This window comes from Clytia hemisphaerica, unplaced genomic scaffold, assembly GCF_902728285.1.
Source record: "Clytia hemisphaerica strain Z4C2 unplaced genomic scaffold, Clytia hemisphaerica genome assembly, whole genome shotgun sequence".
NCBI lineage: Eukaryota > Metazoa > Cnidaria > Hydrozoa > Leptothecata > Clytiidae > Clytia > Clytia hemisphaerica.
In genome coordinates this window covers 402,426-423,233 of record NW_027104274.1, presented here as the reverse complement: position 1 = coordinate 423,233, position 20,808 = coordinate 402,426, and the positions used below count along the sequence as shown (strand labels likewise).

At 35.9% G+C, this 20,808-nt stretch overlaps 1 protein-coding gene across 1 annotated transcript; it reads right to left on the bottom strand.

The window, feature by feature from the left end:
* Window positions 1-902: 902 nt before the first annotated feature.
* On the bottom strand, window positions 903-19,494 carry LOC136816742 (iron-sulfur cluster assembly 1 homolog, mitochondrial-like). The gene is made up of 4 exons (XM_067073061.1): window positions 19,359-19,494; window positions 2,754-2,807; window positions 2,113-2,218; window positions 903-1,726 (listed from the first exon to the last, which is right to left on the bottom strand). Exons 1-4 carry the CDS (start codon window positions 19,440-19,442, stop codon window positions 1,578-1,580), a joined length of 393 nt encoding a protein of 130 aa, XP_066929162.1. The 5' UTR covers window positions 19,443-19,494; the 3' UTR covers window positions 903-1,577.
* Window positions 19,495-20,808: the final 1,314 nt, after the last annotated feature.

Genomic DNA, 20,808 nt, shown 5'->3' with positions numbered 1-20,808 from the left:
TGCAAGATGACAACATAAGGAATTTCCTTGTAAAATGAACACGAAAAAATCCGCCCGACCTAATTATGGGGCGGAGAAAGGGCGGTCATCATTTCGGGCATTTTTTGGCTTCCAGCTTTCTGAAAGGGTCCCAAAAACATAAGAACATAAGGTCATAGCGTCATAGCGCCAGATAATACCCTGACTTTTTTCTTGCGTGATGGTGTGATTAGAGATTTTTTTTTGGCGTGATGGCGTGATCAAGGTTTTGGCGTGATGCGCAATAGGGCAAAATTTTGAGGCATGATGCGTGATTTGGGCTACTTTTCGCTATTTTTTGCGTGATGACAAATTTTAGCGATTTTCGTGATTCGTGATAGAGAAATTTTTTTTGAGTGATGGGGTGAGTTATTAGGGGTGCCGCTTGGGGGGTGATGACTTAGAATGACGACGGTTGAATTTAGTCATTTCTTTGTTTTAGCGCGACAAATTTTCATTCATAATCTGGCGATGGATTCTACTTTCAATCTCCTTTTCCATCCAAGAGTTTCAATTTTAGCACCTTCAGGGCTTCGAAATCAATCAATTTGGGATCGCGATTTTCATTCAACATTTAATTTTTTGCTCAGGTAACCACATTATGCTAAAAGCCTCGCACGAACGATTTTAAAATCAACCTAACGCTTTTGTGGGAAGGTTTATTCGGACAAAAAAAATGAAATACTTGAATAAATTTATCAATTAGCTCAAAAGCGACTTTCCCGCCCGAACTTTAAATTGTTAAAAACGAGGAATTTACCAAAATTCTCAATATATTTTGACCGAGATTGTAGATAATAACAATATTAATGGCGTCTATCAGTAACGTAAATAAAGCCTGGATACACGGGGGAGAAGTTGGCTGTAAATTATACAGTTTAATCTGTTACAACGTGCGTTAGCAGGCTTTTTTTTCAAATAAACAATACTTATTTGTTACAAATTAAAATATAGATCTTTTTTAAAAAAAGGACAATATTCAAAAAAATTATATACACTCGGCGTAAAGTAAATAATGCGTGAAAAACAACAACACAGAACTCAGATTTTAACCCTCAAAATAATAACATCAGCACAATAGAAATTCAAGACAAATCTTAAACAATTCAGACTTAGGCGAAATTTATTGGTCGGTTAAAAAAGAAGTTTTTAGCTCGTATGTTTATTGATTGGGCAAGTGTTTATTAAAAGTCAAAAATCCAAAATCAATTTAGCTTCTCCAGCTTAAAGCCAAACACAAACCTTATACTTTAAGCATCTAAATGAGTTTAAGCCTTAGGATGCATTTGGTGTTAAGTCTTAAGGAAACAACATAATCCAATCATACGGTCGAAATATTCATGTAGATAGTAATTGTTCTCAATATTGTGAACTAATTCTCCAATCACTAATATAGCATGTTTATCATCCAAAAACATTGTCAAAAACAAATGATGCAAAGTGATGTAGACGAGTGAAAGAGTTTACCAATCAGTGAAGTACATATCACCATGTATGTATACCTTTTAGAAACGCCAATTTCATTTTAAAAACAAAAACAACATCAGCTGTAAACGACATCATAAATGAAAGCTTTCACCACATCCACAAGTTCCTTTAATGTTGGGATTATTAAAAACAAATTCACTAGCTATGAGTCCTTCTATAAAGTCCATTTCTGTACCGAGCAATGATAATTGGGCTTTCGAATCAATCAGAATCTTAACACCTATAAATAAATGAAAATAAACAAATCAGTTAAAGTTTAAACTTGAAACTTCAGATGGTTTATTAGCCTGTTCTTATCAGAAAATTCCAGTGATAATTTCAGCTAGTTTGCACTATGTTTATGTTTCTTAATTCATTAAAGTTAATGTGAAATATAAAATTTACTTAGTTCGTGACTAATCAATATCAACTGTTGATTATCATCCTATCTATAAAGTCAACCGATCTTAGACTCTTTCTTAAGAGGGGTGTTGTTATCGCTCTTTGCTCTTCGGCGGCACTAAAAGTAAACCTCAACGAAAGTGATGGCAAGTGACCCTCCCTCTATTTTGACCAGGCAGGATCAACTAAAGTTGGCTTTGTCATAAAAAGGAGCAAATACTTTACCATCTTGGTTGACGATTTCGTCAAACTTCTTTTTCTCTGTCACATAATCTAGTGTGTACGAAAGTCCATTACAGCCTCTTTCTTTTACTCCTATTCGTAGACCAATCTATAAAAAATTAATTTTGTGCTCAAAATATTTCTACAATGTAAGTTAGCAGATTATTGGGATAAACAAGCTCGAAATGTTAGTTAAATTCATGGAAAACATTTGACATCATTTATTTTTGGGAATGAAATGCAAGCTCTATGGACCTATTAATTAAATTTTTCATAAATTTTGGTTTATATTAAAAAGCATTTTGAAGGACAGCTTGAAAAACTCTTTCGGCTTGCGAAATGTATTTTCATGCCAGCTAGAAACTATTCAGTAGCGGAACTATTCATTTTGTTAACCTTTTCACATGATTGCTACATCATAAAAAGTCATTTCTTTTAAATTTACATACCCCCTAATAACTATTGTCTTTTTGGAAAGAAAGTTTGATACAAAATCAAGACAGTGACTGTCAGGAATTTAAAATCAAAAGGATGAAATCACTGTCTATGACTTAGCCTTGAATTATACGAACACTTATCTTTCAGCTACGCCCAAATTTATTCTTCAATCCAGGAACCCTCTTTAATAGATTTGTATTACTTACCGATTCAGGACTTTCAGATAATAATTCTTTGACTCTGTTAACAGCACTTGACGTCTGCAATTAAGAAAAAAAAACATTGATAAGAATTTATTGGTTCGCTTAGTTACCATGTATATAATTGAAATAAGTGGGGAGGGGTTGGAGAAAAAAAAACAGGTACAAAATGTATTAAAATATAATGCATATTTAGTCGAAAACATCAACTTTAGAGGTTGAAATAAAGAGAATCTGAAATGTAATGATTTTAAACCATGCTACCAGAAACTAATAAATTTGGATTTTGGAGGAAAATCGATGAAATATTTTTCGAAAAATTGGAAAACTGGGGAAACTTTTTCTGAAATCAAAACTACCACGAAAAATCGAATTGCTCAAAAAATGTGTGAGACATTATGGAAATGCACGAGTATTATGCTCAATGCGTGAGAGTTTGCAGGACGTAGCACAGTGTAGAATATGTACAAAAATATCTCCGGACATTTCGCATCTAGAGCCATCGTAAGTCCGGTGCGTTGACAGGGTTGTCATTGACCTTGGTTGCTGCACAGGCCACTAAGGTATGATCCCCACATGCAGCAGTTCACTTGGCAAGTGAAAGGACTTTCGAATTGGTCAACCTATGCTATGTGAGTATGTTGGACGGTGAAAAAGAATGCGGCTATTATATTTTGATTTTCCCCCTATGCTATGTGAGTATATATGGGTAGTCAGTGAAAAGTGTTGACAGGACACTTGAGAAACTACTTGAGATATCAAGGTAAAACTTTCAGGGTCTTATTTTATGAGGTATCACACTGCACACTTTATTTATTTTGAAGATTAAAAAAAAAAGGCTCTTAAGAGCCAGTTTTTTTAAGAGTGGGGCAGGTCCAATAGTTTGAAACTTAGATTTTTTTCATTTTTTGATATGCTGTTAAGTACAATGAACTGAGTAAAATCCCAAAATATTTTGGTCTGAAAATCCATAATGACGGATTTATGCCAATTTGAAGTTATTGACATTTTTGGGCATTGCACTTAAAAAGTTTTTTGATATAGAACCATGCTTTCTCAATCCAAATGAGGAATTGATTTTTGGTGATTCTGAAACTATGGCCAGTAAACTATACAATTTTCAAAAAAAATCTAAATTTTCAAAATGGTACAAAAAGCAAAAAAAAGCACAAAAGCACTGCAAATCTGATTTTAGGGGTATTTTAGAGCCATCTGACCTGTCCCAGGGGAGTTTGTTACTGCTCAAAACAATAATTTCTGGTAGTTTAGTCCCTGGTCTATTCATTTGAAGTGATTGCAATAAAAAAATCCGGCCCTACTGGCCCCTAGAGGCCTGAAAAGCCATAAGGTCTCAAAAAAGTACCAACTTTCCTAGCAATCCCAACATTGTCTGACCTCCAACTCTTCTGTTCCTGAAAGAAAACCGCCTGGTCTTTTAGGATCAAAAGAGAAACCTATGTGGTCTCCAACCATTGATTTTTTATCTTGATTTAAAAATTTCTTAACATTGCTTTAAAAATGACTAAAATTTGGGATATTTTGGCCCATTGGCAAACTTCAAAGGGGTCTAGGTCACTGAATTTGTTATGATATAAGGGCTACGTCAAATACAATATGTACGGCCACGCTCTTGCGAATGAATGAAAAAGAATGGCAACAATCGATGAAAAATCCACTGAAAATGCTGAAAAATATGGATCCTGTACCGCCAATAAATGCTTCACGAATGAAATAATAAAGGATAATGACATGTTACAATGTAGGAAATGCCAGAGATTCGTTCATTATGCTTGTTCGGAGCTTCCCGCATACCAAATTCAGCTTTGTCTGCAATACAAAAGTCGACGCTTCGAATGTAAAAAATGTGTTACAGTCACGCCAATACTTTTGGAAAAAATCAAAACAAGTAAGCAAAGAGTCAGAAGTAACCAAATAACGCAAACAATAACGGAAGCAGAATGTGAAGATGGAGGTCAGCAAATATTTGAATCTGTTTTTAACACTAGATTGCATAATCTAGAGAAGAAAATGGAGGAACTTATAGCTATGAACAAAGAAGACGTCGCTAAAGAACCAAAACGGGCAACATATGCAGATATCACAAAGGAAGAGGTGAAGAAACAGGAGGTTATCATCAAGAAATTTATCAAAAATGAAAAAGAAGAAAGAGAAGAAGATCGCTGGAAGAACTTAACTAGATGTAACATCATTGTCCATCATTTAGGTGAAAATAAAGATGAGAACAAAGAGGAACAGCGGGCCGGTGACAAAGATTACGTGGAGGAAGTTGTAGGAAATCGTATGGGATTAAAGATAAATGTTGTCACTGCAGAACGAATCGGTGCTCGAAAGGATGATATGTTCAAGACGAAAAGATGGCGGCCATTGAAAGTAACGTTGGCCAATGAAGAAGACAAGAAAAGAATTATGGCCTCAGTCCATAAACTAAACGAAGATAATTTCAGTGTAACAGATGACTTCTCCAAGAAAGAACGTGAAACCATTAAAGAATGGCATGAAAAAGCTAAAGAGAAAACGAAAAATGAGAAGGATGAATGCTGTGTATGGAAAGTGAGAGGTAGCCCTCGGGCTAAGCTCTACTTTAAGAAAATATGTAAAAAGACCGTTATTGATGAACTGTAAATTTGAATTAGATTGTTTCATAGAGGTCAATAGACCTGCGAAATATACTCCTATAATAATATGATGAATCTTTTATATAAAAACAACGAAACTAAGTGAAAAAAGTTGTCAAATGTGCTTTTTTGGGCCAAAAAGGCTTTTTTTTTTTAATTTTTGACTAGAGCTGAGGTCATTCTATTGCAGCCAGTAATTGGCAGTTAGAAAGTAAATTTTATCTGAAAATCATGATTCCTCATCACATATTCCATTAAATTGTTTTATGGGGTTGGTAAAGTTCACCTTTGAAGATTTGAGAGTTTAGAAGCACATTTTGACAGACTTGATCCTTAAATGGTAGTTCAGGAGGTAAAGATCTTGATGAATGTTTGTATTATCCCCATGAAACTTTCCAAAAACAAAGGTTTCATTGTCTTAGTGGGCTCATTTTCTGTTCAATCTTGAGCAAATATTGTTGTTTTGAGCAGCATTGTCAATATTTTTAGGATTTTAGAGTTAAGACTGACTTTGAGCTAGCCCTAATGTTTAAAAAAAAGGAAAAGGTTCCAACTTCTGTTAAATTCTTGAACTATCTATAGGATGCTTTCACAAAATCAAGAATCAAGTATCAATGGGTACTCCTTTTGGGCAAAAATTTCAGCTAAAAATGTAGCAATGTTCGAGCAATGTTGAGAAAATTTTTAAATCAAGATAAAAAGTTAATGGTAGGAGACCACATAGGTTTCTCTTTTGATCCTAAAAGACCAGGCGGTTGTCTTTCAGGAACAGTAGAGTTGGAGGTCAGACAATGTTGGGATTGCTAGGAAAATTGGGCTAAAGTTGGTACTTTTTTTAAGACCTTATTGGCTTTTCAGGCCTCTAGGGGCCAGTAGGGCAGGAATTTTTTATTGCAATCATTTCAAATGAATAGACCAGGGACTAAACTACCAGAAATTATTGTTTTGAGCAGTAACAAACTCCCCTGGGACAGGTCAGATGGCTCTAAAATACCCCTAAAATCAAATTTGCAGTGCTTTTGTGACGTCATAACTCCAGCTACCATTTTGAAAATTTAGATTTTTTTGGAAAATTGTATAGTTTACTGGCCATAGTTTCAGAATCACCAAAAATCAATTCCTCATTTGGATTGAGAAAGCATGGTTCTATTTCAAAAAACTTTTTAAGTGCAATGCCCATAAATGTCAAATACTTCAAATTGGCATAAATCCGCCATCATGGATTTTCAGACCAAAATATTTTGGGATTTTACTCAGTTCATTGTACTTAACAACATATCCAAAAATGAAAAAAATCTAAGTTTCAAACTATTGGAACTGCCCCAAACTGCCCCATTCTGAAAAAAACTGGCTCTTAATCGTTATCCACTGCCCAAAAACTGGCTCTTAATTATATATGATTACAACCTTCTTTTACCTTTGAGAACTGCTTGTTAGGCTATGTACTGCTATTTCTCTATTTTACATAAGGTCGCGATCACAAATAACTTGTGGTCGCACCATTTTTAGTTAAAAAAGAGAGCCAGTTGGTTGATCGGCAAAAAAGCAATCTGAATAATGGATTTTCAAGCCATGAGTCAGGAAGATATCAAATCTATATATATATACCTTAATTCCATTAATTTTTGTGCGCCTTATATTTTTGCACCTCAAATTTTTGCACCTTTAATTTTCATGCAGCTTGTAAAATAGAATATTTGCACATCCTTTAATTTTAGCGTATCCTTTAAGTTTAGCGCATCTTGCAATTTCTGGGATATTTAATGAGTGTTTTTGATGATTTAAAGTGAGTTTTACTCACTTTCAGTGTGTATTCAAGCTAGATTTTACATCCCAGGGGCATATTTACCATGAACAGAGGTCCCATTTTATTAAAAGAGCCCTAAGATAAGATTTCCACACGTTCATAACGATAACTAATTCACGCACCCTTTAATTTTCGCGCAACCAAATGTGTGAAAATAGGCCTATTTTGAGCCCAAAAATTAATGGAATTTACAGATATTGAAAATTTAACATCCCACTGTTTTGCTGTGTTTATGTAGCGTACACTTGCCTCCGGACACCTTAACTACAGCTCTAACTAGGGGGCTGTCCACATACATGTTTTTTTTATAAGCATAACACTTATAAGCATATGAAGGCTCAGATTTGCAGAATTCCTAAACATAACATAAGCATATGAAATATTTTTCCAGTTGTCATTTTTATCTGTTTAAAAGGTAGAGGTCAAGTAAAAAAAAAAGACTTTCCACGGTTTCCCTGATTCCACTGCTCCCAAAATCTGAACAAATTTTTACAAAATTTCTGAAATTTCACTAAAAACTTAGCTTGAGGTGAATCATAAGCATGATTCATAAGCATATAATAAGCATAACCTATGCTAGCCTAGTTAACTAAGCCCGTATTCACAAGGCTAGGACACACGGCTTATGGCAATATAGCGTTTTTATTATATTTATTACATTTTTTATATTTACGGATTTTAAGTTTGCCTTGGAATACTGGCTTAGGGAAGGGCGCGTTCATAATACAAACGCAGGATTCGGTGAGCTTCTGATTGGTCAGAGTGGGTCACGTGGTAAAAAATCGGGAATTTTCGTGAGCGATAGAAGTTTATAATTATTTTATCAGAAAACGAGTAGAAGAGGTGGGACTCATTGAATGCAAGATCTTTCTTCGATTATATTATGATGTGAGACTATTACCATGAGAGAGCTGAGAGATATATATTTGGAATACTGTATCAGAAAATGTTTTCAAGACCTGATCCCGACCTGATAGTGCTTCTCTTGTTTTTGGGAAGAATTGAACTGATGAAGAAAAAAGAATGCTATTCGTCGTAAAGACAGCAAAAGTTGCTTGTTTCCAGAATGGTAAATAATAAAGTAAAGATTTGTGATTGAACATTGACTATCGTATGTGGCAATATATAAGAGAGAGTACTTGTACAGATCCTATGCTGTAGTTCTGTATTTGCATGACATGATATTGTATTATACTGTAATGGATAGATGATAGACAGTTCTTGGTTTTTGACTGGTTGTGGTTTCTTGTTGTTTTATGAATTTGAGACTTTATGCTCTATTTTATAGACAATGACATCTTTCGTTTTCGAAGAACATAAAACTGTCGGTGCTTATTTTCAGTGACAGCTATACGAATTCAAGACTCAAGAAAATGTTTTTTTTGGGGGGGATTGATTACATTGTTTTGTATACGGTATTTTAGCCTGCTAGTCTAAAGTAATTTTTATTTATTTTGTTGAAGGTTATTTTTAAGATGAGCTTTGTAAAAATCATACAAAATACTTTTATGTCAAATCACAAAATTATCACTCAAGAAACGAATTTGTCTCTTGTTGACTGTTCCATAAAACACGAACATAACTTTTTGAAAAAAATGAACAAATTTTTCCTTCACTCTCCATCGGCACACTTTACAATAGAATTTCATTTTATATTTTACAAAAGGAGCACATAAACTGTAAGACGGAGAGTTTGTTTATCTAATCTTACAATAAGAGCCAATCAGAAGATAGAAAAAAAGACAAAATAAAAAAATTCTAAATAATGTTTTGATATTATGTTCTGTGTGTGGTGTGATTTCATATTTTTGATATGAAACGAATTAAGTCAAGGACGAATAATAATGCAAATTATGTGAGTTTACGTTATCCCTCGCCGCGAAATTTGAATTGTCGTTGTTGTCAGTTGATAAGCTACCGAGTTTACTGTCCCTAAGCTAGTTATTCAGTCACAACTTAACCATCAGATTTATCCAAGTGACTGAATCAAACTAGCTTAGATTTCTAGGCTAAACCTATGCCTGGATGCTTTGAGAACTTAAGCATACACGAGCCTGACCAAGGGTATAGCCATTTGCGTACGCTTGCGTACACGGGGGGATGGGGTAAAATTTGATATTGGGGGTGGACGACAGGATTTTCAGATAATAAAAGCACTTGGAAACCCAGTCAATTTTTCAAAGTGCTTCGGAAATTCAACTAAATTTTTTATTTAAACCCTTGGAAATTTCAACATAATTTGTCAAAATTTTGAAAAAAGTATCGGAAATTCCAGATTGTTCCACCAAAAAATTGATTTTGTATTGGAAATCAAGGAATTAAAAGAAAAAATTTTGCCTCGGAATTCCCCCGCCGTCTAGCCCCCTTGTAACAGACTTTAACTGGAAGAGCCCATTGGGAGCTTGATGTTTATTGTTTGTATCTATTTAGCGGTAAATTTTTGTTTACAAAGGTAAAAAGACAAAGAAAGGTTGAATTTTGTTCTGTTTCCCTCCATTGATGCAAGTTAGGGGTCAATCACATATCGATTCTTGCCACGACTAATGTCAAGTTGACGCTAATTTGAAAACCCCCCATCCCCACCTCTTAATGTCAAAGTTTAAAAATTATCAAAAATTGATGAAACTCTCTCCTTCACTTTCATCGTTGTTTCGTTAGTCATCTTTAATTTTGCTACAGCTTGCTCAGTTTACATTTTAAAAGTAATGGAGATAACTTCTAAACTTTTTTTCGGAAAGTTGCCAGAATTAATTTACTCCGTAATTGTAATCAACAGAAGAGCGACATTTCACAAAAAAAGACCAACTGTTTGCAAAATTTAAGGGCCGTGCGGATTGTCTAAACAAAAGGAACACGAGACATAAACATCGAGCCGTTTGTTTTGGTTAAAAGTCTGAATCGCAGACCTCTACAAAACCCCAGGTAGTATAGATCTGCTTAATGATCTACCAACCGCTTTTCGGTTCGGTTTTTGTTAATTCAATGTATTTTTCAAAATCTTGGTGAGTTAATAATATGATTGACATTGATATGGGCGCAAAAACGATCATAACATGGGACGGCCATTCCACCACCATTTCACCAAACCTCCAAAATCATTTGATTTGAGTTTAATGAACCGCTTATTAAAAAATACACGATTCCTCTTTTGCACTGAATAGGCTTTTAAATCGAAATATGAAAAAAATCCGTAGTGGAACAGGCGCAAGTGTCTGGAACGAAGAAATCAAATCAGTGGCAAAACGATGGAGCGTTCAGACATCACTCGCGGGGCAAGTTACACACTTGTTATTTGTTAATCCCATTGGGCGGTAGGCGGTTAAGCGGTGGGCGTTCTCTAATTCTCCATTTGGCGTCCGGTCATTTTGAATGAAAACAAAAGTTAAAAAGGGCGCGCTATCAGCGAAAGTTATTGTGACATGTTATGACAGAAAGTACAATTGATAAACTTGATGGAGTAATCAAAAAGAATTTGTTGTCAAAGAGATTTAACCTAAGTGAAATACGGGCCAGATATCAACAAGTCCCATGTTGCGACCATTCGTCCCAAGTTGGAGCAGTTGACAGTATTTGTAGACACTTGCCAGCTAAAAATGACTTTAGCCGTATATTGGCTAAAGGCGGCAAATCTCTGGACAAATGAAATACAGTGATTTCTATTTCTAGAATATACCTGTTTTCTTTTTTCCTTAAAGAATCAACAAGCCATCATCATCGATAAATTACACACATTGCCTCAGAAACCTTTAAAATTATCTGCCATTATATGACTTTCTTGAAGCTGTTCCGAAATTAACCTATCAGGTTAGGTATCGGGATTCCTATGGGAGTTCTTTTCCAAGATTTGTAAAATAGCTAAGTTGGCAAAAAAAACTTTTCCCGGGGGTTTGAGGAATAAAACGGAACTGTTATCATTTATTTTTTATTTAACCATAAAGATTTGCACTCAAAATACTTAAATAAATAAGTTAATAATATTCAATATACTATTTGTATCTCTCAGAAAATAAACACTTACAGAACAACATTATTATTATTATGATGTATACAAGCTCACAGGCCCGAGGTGGACCTCTACGAACCGATTTCTAATTACAATATTAATATGTCAAGTATCTTAGTTGGTGTTTTTCCCACGCTTTGTTTAGGCTTTCTTTAAACAATTTGATTGAGGTCGACTCGATGACAAATCGCGGTAGTGCATTCCATGTTGGGATCGATCTATAGTAGAAAGATTTCGTCTGAGCCCCACGAAAACCATCATCAGCAAAGTTTGGAACAAATTCATGATCATGGAATCTGGTTGGACGGGATTTTTAAAAACTTGTTCCGAGTTGTCTGTGGGTCGTAAAAATGAATATGCTTATATATTTGCACCATATCACTGAAAAGCCTTCTGAACTCAAGAGATGGAAGCTTGAGTCTTTTTAAACGTTCTTCGTAGTGGAGATTACGATATTGAGGAATCAGTCTTGTCGCCCGTCTTTGAACACCTTCAATCAAGTTTATACTACGACGTAATTTTGGCTGCCATACTGATTGTGCATATTCCAAGTGAGGTCTGACAAAGGTGGTGTACAGAGTACAAAGTGCCGAAGGACTCAAGTCGTTAAAACTTCTTTTGATGACTCCAAGGATTGAATTTGCTTTGTTAACCTGTTTGGATATATGCTCCTCGAAAGTTAGTTCCGAATCGATCAAGATGCCGAGGTCTTTTTCTTCAAAAACATGTTCAAGTTCATTACCTCCAAGCTGGTATCTGTGTGCATGCTTGATGTTGGCGAATTTACCTATTGTGAGCCTGAACCATTCATGTTTTTAAAAACACCTTGCTTACCTGGTTTGCAGAAAACACTTTCCAGCATGAAAGGTTCAATTTTTAAAAACACCATAAACACCAAATGTCCTGTCGAAGGCGACTGCTATAAAACAAGTCCCGACTGGCTGAAACGGTATCGAAAAGTCCCATTTCCCCGTTTTTTTCCGATTTTCTAGCCCGATTTTTAACCCGATTTTTATCTGATTGGTTCAGTCAGGACACTGCAAGAGCTTCAAAATCGTCTTGAAAAGCACCAGGAACACCAGGAAAAAGACTGAATGGTTCACAAAATGGTGGTGTTTCTGGGAAATGGCATTTTTGCCTGAGTTTAGTGGAGAAAATTGAGAGTTGATTTATGGAAATACCGGGAACACAGGAAATGCTGGAAACACACCACCTCGAGAGGTAAGGTGTTTCTGGTAAAATGTTTTTGCCAAAAACACCCAGAAAACCATGAAAGGTTCAGAAAAGGTGTTTCAGGTAAAAGTGTTTTCAGTGTTTTCGGGACTTTTTTGACATGAAAGGTTCAGGCTCTGTTAAGACATGACATTTATCAGGATGGAACGTGAGTAACCAATCCTGAGACCACTTTTCCATTTCATCGATATCTCTTTGTACAACGATAGAGTCTTCTACCGAATCTAAAGTCTTCACTATTTTCGTGTCATCAGCGAAGAGAAATGCATCCGAAACTACTTTGTCTGGCAAATCATTGATGTAAATGACAAATAGCAGAGGTCCAAGTACACTTCCTTGAGGAATCCCACTTACGACAGGGTTAGTTGTTGATTTGGCTGAGTTGACTTTGACCAGCTGCTTGCGATCTGACAAAAACGATGTTATCCAGTTTAGTAGACTTCCACCTACCCCGTAACATTCCAGTTTTTTCTTTAACCTCCTGTGAGGGACGGTGTCAAACGCTTTTGCAAAATCAAAATAGATGCAATCGACAACTTTGCCTTCTGCCATCGTTTCACAACATTGGTCAATGTAGTAAAGAAGTTGAGTGACTGTTGATCGCTTACCAATAAAATCGTACTGTTTTTCAGATAAAAGATTTTCTTCCACAAGATGATCCATAATTGCTTTTCGTAGCACTGACTCCATCATTTTGCATACTATAGTTGTTAAACTGACTGGACGGTAGTTTATGGCTAGGTTGTGAGCACCCTTGTTCTTCATAGTTTATCATTTGGAATACCCCCGTGTTTGGACCATTCTATCGTGCGCGCAAAATAGGGCGGAAACTAAGTAGCACCCTCAGTGCAAGATTGCCGCCTCATCTTTATTCGCCCGCGCAAAAATGCAAGCTAATAATTTTTATCTCGCGCGCTCAAGGGGAAAAGCAAAGTGATCAATATTCACTGAAGGAAAAATTTCAGAAACAAACCCAAAGACCAAAAGATGTATTTTGTTGTTGAGAATCGATCTTGACCCTGTGAAGATGAACAAATTTCTGCTGTGCGTTTTTTTTGGAACACTGAAAAACTCTAATTTTGATCTTCCTTAAGGTAAAGAGGTTGCGAGATTTGGGTTAGCGAGGCAAAAATTGCTAAAAAACTGATAAAATCGTAATCCTCAAAAATCGAAGTTCCAGCCTCACTGAAATATCGCTTGTTAAGCACAAAAATCAATATTTCTGGTGAAAACTCTGGGAGGTCGTCAGTAGTTCGACACTTTCTAGTCCGACAGTAAAAATGGCCGACGTTGGATTTGACAAATGCGTCAGTATTCCAACAATAATTTTGACCGAAAACGAGTCAAAAAAAACATATAAAACAAAATTTGAATCGCCGAAGAGGAGGCACATCTTTTATAAATATAAGCAACCACGTGCTTATAAAAATCCAAAGTTCTGACTTTGAGGTTGGGCCCCTAAACCCGACTTTTCTTAAATTTAGGGAAGCTTATTAGGATTAGGCTTTCAAAAGTCAAGAAATTGGATTTAGCTATTTTTACTACCCTCCTTTTTTTTTTGGGGGGGGGGGCTGGAATTAAAGTTTGTCATTTACAACCCTTATAGCATGATTCTGAACATGCAAAAAGGGACCGTTAAAGACGGTACATTCTTTTTGCTTTAAATTATCTTTACGCAAATTTAATTGGTCCTTTATTTCTAATGTCAAAATGCCGCCAAAATGAACTTTTATTATAATATTATCTCAGTGAAAAACCCTTATTCAACATTCGACACTCCGCTTAAATCTTTCGTTTTCGGACAAAAGCGACATCAGAAAAAAAGACTTCTAAATTGTAAATTTATTTCATAGATTTGGACTATTTTACTGTCGAACTAGAAAGTGTCAGACTATTGACATGCACCAAAAATTCTTGGCGTCACAGACTCTAACCCCTCACCCTTTCGCGTCAATTTGACGTTAGTTGCGGGAAGAATTGATATATGAGTGACCCCTTCTTATCAAACAGTTCCATCAATATGCCAAAAACATTTTGTTCAACCATCTTCACTTCAAGATAGGCCACCATAGAATGAACTTCCCTTTATAGGATGAACCATATTCATGTGGCTTTTCAGCCTTGCACTCCATCGCAGAGTCTAATCAATTTTAAATGACTTTTTTGACAAATAACAAAGTTAACATTTTTTAATTTTTTTATATTTGAGTATCAAAAAGGCATGCATTCAAATAATAAAAGGTTTAAAATTTTTCTCTGGGCTAGTTAGTAAAATATCTCAAATAGGCTCTGTGATGGAGTGTACACATGAATATGGTTCATACTATATAAGGAAGTTCATTCTGTGATGGCCTCTCTTAGAGTGAGGATGGCTGAACAAAATGTTTTGGTCATATTGATGAAACTGTCAAAAACATTTTCATTTGACAACTTGTGCTTGAGATTTGATTGAAAACATTGAACAGTGTAGACCTAACTCTGCATACAAAAATTACGAGAAACGCATGTTTGGACTTTGTACCCTATGCTGCACTCAAGCACTTAAGCCAAAGTCCCGCAAAGGCAGGTCAAAAATCAGTTTTTTGAAGTTTGCAAAAAAACGCCGCATAGAGGATCTTTCAAATTCAGTATGTGAATAGAACAGTAAAAAATACAACTTTTCTATTTTTCCTTTGCTTTGCAAAAGTTCTAGGAATGAAAATAAAGGGATAATGATAATTGAATATTATCCATTGATGACCCGCAGCACTATCGTTAAGCTAGAACCGCTTCAGGAACTCTTCGCTTGGGAAAATGATTGACAGATTGAAGTTTTTCACCCGCGCAGGAGTTCGCGGAGCGTTCTCAGCTCAATCCTCGGACCGCGCTAAAAATGGTAGACTGAGCTGTGATAGATCATTTCGATGGAAGTTGTTGGAATGTTTACAAGGCTCTTGACACAAGTGTTTCAACCGGTATTCCAACGAAGCCATATTTTGGTTTGTACAGAAATTTCGCCCGCTCAAATCTAAACAACAAAATGATCAATCTCACTAAAGCAAAACATTGGGGCCACGGCATTCCTCTGGATAAAAATTCTGGTCACGTGACCATCCGTGATTTTTGACCAATGATAACGCTTCATTTCCCCGGATTAAAGTTGAGTCTACACTAACACGCGGGAAATGGCTAGAAAAAGAGAGAAAAAACCAGGGGTCAAATTAAATTTTTCTCCCTTCTTGTGGCAAACATAAAAGACTCTAAGAGGCCATTTATTTAAGAAAGGGGTGTTATATCATAAATAAATTATGTAAGTAAGTGATATTTTAAGTAAGAAGTTCATTAACAATTTTATTTTGAAGTTTGTTTTTAAAAACAAAACCCCCGTGCTAGATGATAATCTCATTTTCTTAACTTATGGACCCATTTGGAAGTCTTTGTTATACAGATCATTTGCAGTACAGTCAAGTATCAATATTTGAGGTATTACGAAAATCGCTACTTTTTGCCGTAATCGCTTTCGTTTTTAACATAAGGTCTTAGCAACGGGTACCCCGGGAATAGTTACGGGGCATTGAGAAAAAATCCTGACATAGAATTTCAAAAAGATTTAAGCTATCATATTCTACATTACAAAATACACCTGTTCTATGTTGGGTTTTTTTCTCGGTGTTTTGTAGGCTTAATTATTGTCATGCAAAGTAAATAAAACCCCCTGAAAATCTTTAGGTTTTGATAAGCAAAATACTTACACAGGGGGGGGGGGGGTCATGCAGTTAGTACCAGACACTATGTGTACTAACTGCAAAATCCAAATTTTGAAATACACCCACCACCCTTCTGCAGTTAGTACCCTAAAGTACTAACTGCATTTGGGGTCCAAAATTGAATACCACCCCTAATTAAGCAGTAAGCACCTCTGACTGCCTCTGATACTATTTGTTTTACATAGAAAAGAATGATTCCCCTGTTTTCGGCTCTAAATGACCCGGAATAAGCTCATAAACAGTCATAAAAAAACCTTTTCTGTGCTTTGGTATAATTAATAACTACTATGGTTTAAAGCTCAAACTAACAGGACTTTAAAAATTTAAAAATAATTCCAAGTAAAAGAAGATTCTTGTTTTGTGCTTCGTCTCTCCTCACTCAACAAAAAAAAAAGGCATTCGAATTAAACGCTCAAAACATTCGATTTCCTTAATAAAACATTCGAAATTATCGTAAATGGAACGTCATTCTCTTGTGTGTGTTTGATGAAAAGAAAAGGAGAAAGAATGGAGGAAAAGAAGAATTGCTTATATTAGCATTGATATACATACAATTTAAGTTAATTAGAAAATGGTTGTAAGAATTGCCTAAATTTCAGAAAGGTAGAAGTTATACAAACCCTTTTCAGGACTTTCTATAAAAAAGCGCCACGTCAAAGCAGAAGGCTTTAAAGCATTGTGATTTTAAACATCTCTAACTTCACTAAAAGTTTATAAGACCTCTTCAAATATGTTCAAATCAGCCATCTGACTTTTGCATCAAATCCAGTCAAATCTCTTGTTATCAAAAAAAGAAGACACTACAAAATCAAACTGAATCAAAACAAATGAAATCGAATGTGGCGTGTCGGGTGTGTCTTTCATCCTGTGAATAGAAGACACTGCAAAGTGTCTGATATATAGTTCATTGTAAAATTAGAAGACATTGTAAGGTCAAAACATTTGAGTGAGTAATGTCAAAATATTTCAGCTAAGACTTTTTTTAAAAGGCAGACAGTAGACAGCAACCCATTTTCAAGCACTTAGTATCCTATAGTACTAATTGATTTTTTGAAAAATTCTGAGATACCGCCCCCTTTCAGCAGTTAGTACCCTAAAGTACTAATTGATTTTTTGAAAAATTTTGAGATACCACCCCCTTTCAGCAGTTAGTACCCAGTAGGTACTAACTGCAAAATCCTTAAAATGAAAATGACCCACCACGGTACTAACCGTCAACGTGTCTGGTACTAACTGCATGACCCCCCCTGACTTACATACTATTGTTTACTTTTCAGGTATTCATCCAATCAGAATTCACGCTCAGAAACTTTCAACCAATCAAAATTCAACCGTGACGCGGGAAATGATCCAATCAGAATCCCGAAGCTAAAAACTTACAGCCAATCAGAATTTGTTAGCGAGCGGTATTTATCCAATTGGAATCGCCTAACACGAAAGCGAAAGTGAATTATGAAAAGGTGGAAATATATTCTTTTTTCGACATGATTTGCATATATTAGAACAGAAAGAAACGCCAATTTGTCTTAGATTTGTTTAAAACCACCTTATTTTTTGTTGAGTATCGCCTAAATTTATCGTAAAAATATGCTTTTTCAACATTAATCTTAAAATCTCTTTTATTGTTAAGTATCCCCGGGGCGCTCAACGCCGAAAGAAAAATAAGCGGGCGGAACCGCCCTTGTAGTTTAATCCCGGGATTGAAAAACCTGGAGAAAACCTGTTCCGTACAATGTAGCTACTGTAAGGAATTTTAAAACACGGCATTTAAAGTGAAACAAGATGGCGGAGAAGTAGTGATTGGAGGTTTTTGTAATTAGACAGCATGACAAAGGTTTGTTATATTTTAGCATAACAAAGACAAACTCAGGAGGTAAGAAGGTAAATTGCGTTTTGACTGCTTTTAACTGTTTTTCTAATAAAGAATATTTTCAAACTTTACTTCACTGATTTGGCAGTGTAGTTGCAGCCTATACAAGAATTGGAATCTAAAGTCTGAAGTCGTAACTCCTTGCCAGTGACCCCGCAGAGAAATTTTTAGTTGGCAGATACTGACTTTAGGTTGGTTTGGAAATTGTTTTATTTTGAAATGTAATCTTCACTTTAGATGAATACTTTTTTTATTTGGATTCATGAAAGGTTCAAGGTTTGTTTACTTTTTATTTCAAATTATTTCATTGATTTATTGAGCTGCAATAGCTGATTGAAAAACAAAGATTTTTGATAGTTATCAGTGTGGGCTTGGCCCCCATTTTGAATTTCGATTTTTTTCTCCTGTACTCAGTAATTTAGAGGTTGTTCGTAATACGCGATTTCGCTTACGCGTATAACACTTGTGTTGACAGAAAATTGTTTGTTTTATTGTCAATGATGACAGTGCGGTTATTAATTTTGTTAGATCTGACAAATTGATGTTTGTAAGTGCACTTTATACCAGACGTCCGCGCTCGATAGGATCGATCATCGGAACGGCGCGATGACGGATGGTTATGTGATCGATGGATTACTTAACGATCCGGATAGGAGATCGATGGAAGATTCAGCCATTAAAAAGTCTTGAGTATCGATCCTTCGTTGATCCATTATTGAGCTAGTATTTCAATCGAGTATACCGATTCGTCATCGATCGTTAATCGATTCGTCATTGATCGTTAATCGATTTGTTATCGATCGTAAATCGAGTATGAGTCGATAGGGTCGATAAGATCGATAAAAGATCGATAAATAATCGATAACTAATCATAAGCTTAAAAGAATCTTGAGTATCGATCCTCTATCGATCTTCTATCCGGATTGTTAAGTAATCCATCGATCCGTCATCGAGCCGTTCCGATGATCGATCGAGCGCGGGGACGTCTGGTTTATAGTTTTGATTCCCATCGAAGAATCATATTCTGGTTTTCCTATGTTATTAGATGCTGGTTTACAGCTTTAGGTCTACACTGTTGAAAACCGTCCGGAATTAGGCAAGTGTACGCTAAATCCAAAAAAATATATTTGTGTCTTTTGCTTTTAAGAAGAAGCTATCACCCCGGCTAACAACATCCCTTGCCTTTCCACTTTGGACTTTGATAAGAAATATTGGCCCATTTCGTCATCACCGATTGGAGATGAAAAGTCTAGAGATGATAAATTTTGGACGCCAAAACCTATCAAATATCAAGAGATAGTAGCAGAAAGTCTTACCAGTGTTATTGCAGCTCGTCTTGCTCTGAATTTCCCAGGTTTTACAGCTCTAACAGTTGCAGTAGCAGCAGCTCTGGCCGCCATATCTTTATCTTACCAGGCTAGATTTCATAACTTTTTCAACCGATCTGTTTATTTTTTGCCACCGGGCGGAGCGCAGCGGAGCATAGGTGGCTTAATAGTTTCGCGATGAGTGAGAGGCGGGTTAAATTTTTTCGCTGTTTTTTTGTTTTTGTCGTCTTTCAGTTTCCGTATGTTTTACATTCCGTAGTTTATCCGGGCAATACTTTTGGGGCGCAAATTATGGCGTGGGTGTTTGGCTGCGGGCGTACTACGGCCAATATTCTAAAGGTGGACTCACTCACAAAGATAAGAAACAGCGCTTTCCTCAATAATAGGCCATTTCACGGTCGAAATGGATCATGGGTAATCAGGACTGATTGCGCCTCCATTACGGCTTCCCGTTGGCTAGACGCAAAAATCTTCAATTTTTTTCAAAACTTTGGACCAATAGTAAGTCGTTATTAGCGCGCAGTGGTCCTGATTACCCATTACGCTTTGCGACTGTGAAATGGCCTATTAAAATACGTTAGTGTAAGAAGTGTAACCAAGCCTTTGTAAACATTCATCGTGAGAACTTTTTAATGGCTGCTTGATTGCACATGCTTTTCTTTTGAAGCTTGCTGCTGCTGTATAAATCTTTATCATGTTTTCTGGTCTTTTGTAGAGTATTTAAAGAGGTTTATTATTCGTTTACTACTAACTATTTTATGTTTGTGTAGTTAGTGAATGCACCAATAAATTGATAATGCTCAGTAAGTAGTACAAAAAGAGTTAATTTTCCACAATCAATACCACACTAACAGCAAACATCAACACATAGCCCTCTTCTTCACTAAAACTACAAACAGCACAGGTATGATCTTTTTTTCCTTTTTTCACCAGATAGTTATGTGTTAAAAATGTTAACCAGTTGTGACAAATAGTCAGTTTTTTATCTGATGAAGTTTGATTGGTGTTCGTGTTCAATGAGTTTGGTTGAGAAAAAGTTCCAGCTTTTCCTCCCCGATGCCAGCCCAGGCGATGTCAACCGAACCCTATCAAACCGATTTTCGTTATCGAACCATCAAGTTTCATTGAACGAAATCGAACGGTTAGGTGTTTAATTACTGAACCTGATCGAACAGTAATCGAACTTTACCGGAAAATCTTCAGTTTGATTACTGTAAAGTTTGATTACTTATATCGTAGTTCGATCAAGTTCAATCAATGTTTTTGTAGCTCAAATGGTTCCAGTTAAAATTGCTAGCACAACAGCTCTAGCCTAAACGATCCCTTACAATCATTAGGAGGGTGAGGTATCACACTTTCTTTATTCTGAAGATTTAAAAAAAATGGCTCTTAAGCTTTTTAGCGTGGGCGTCTGCTTAAGCCGTCAGAAATGGGCAAC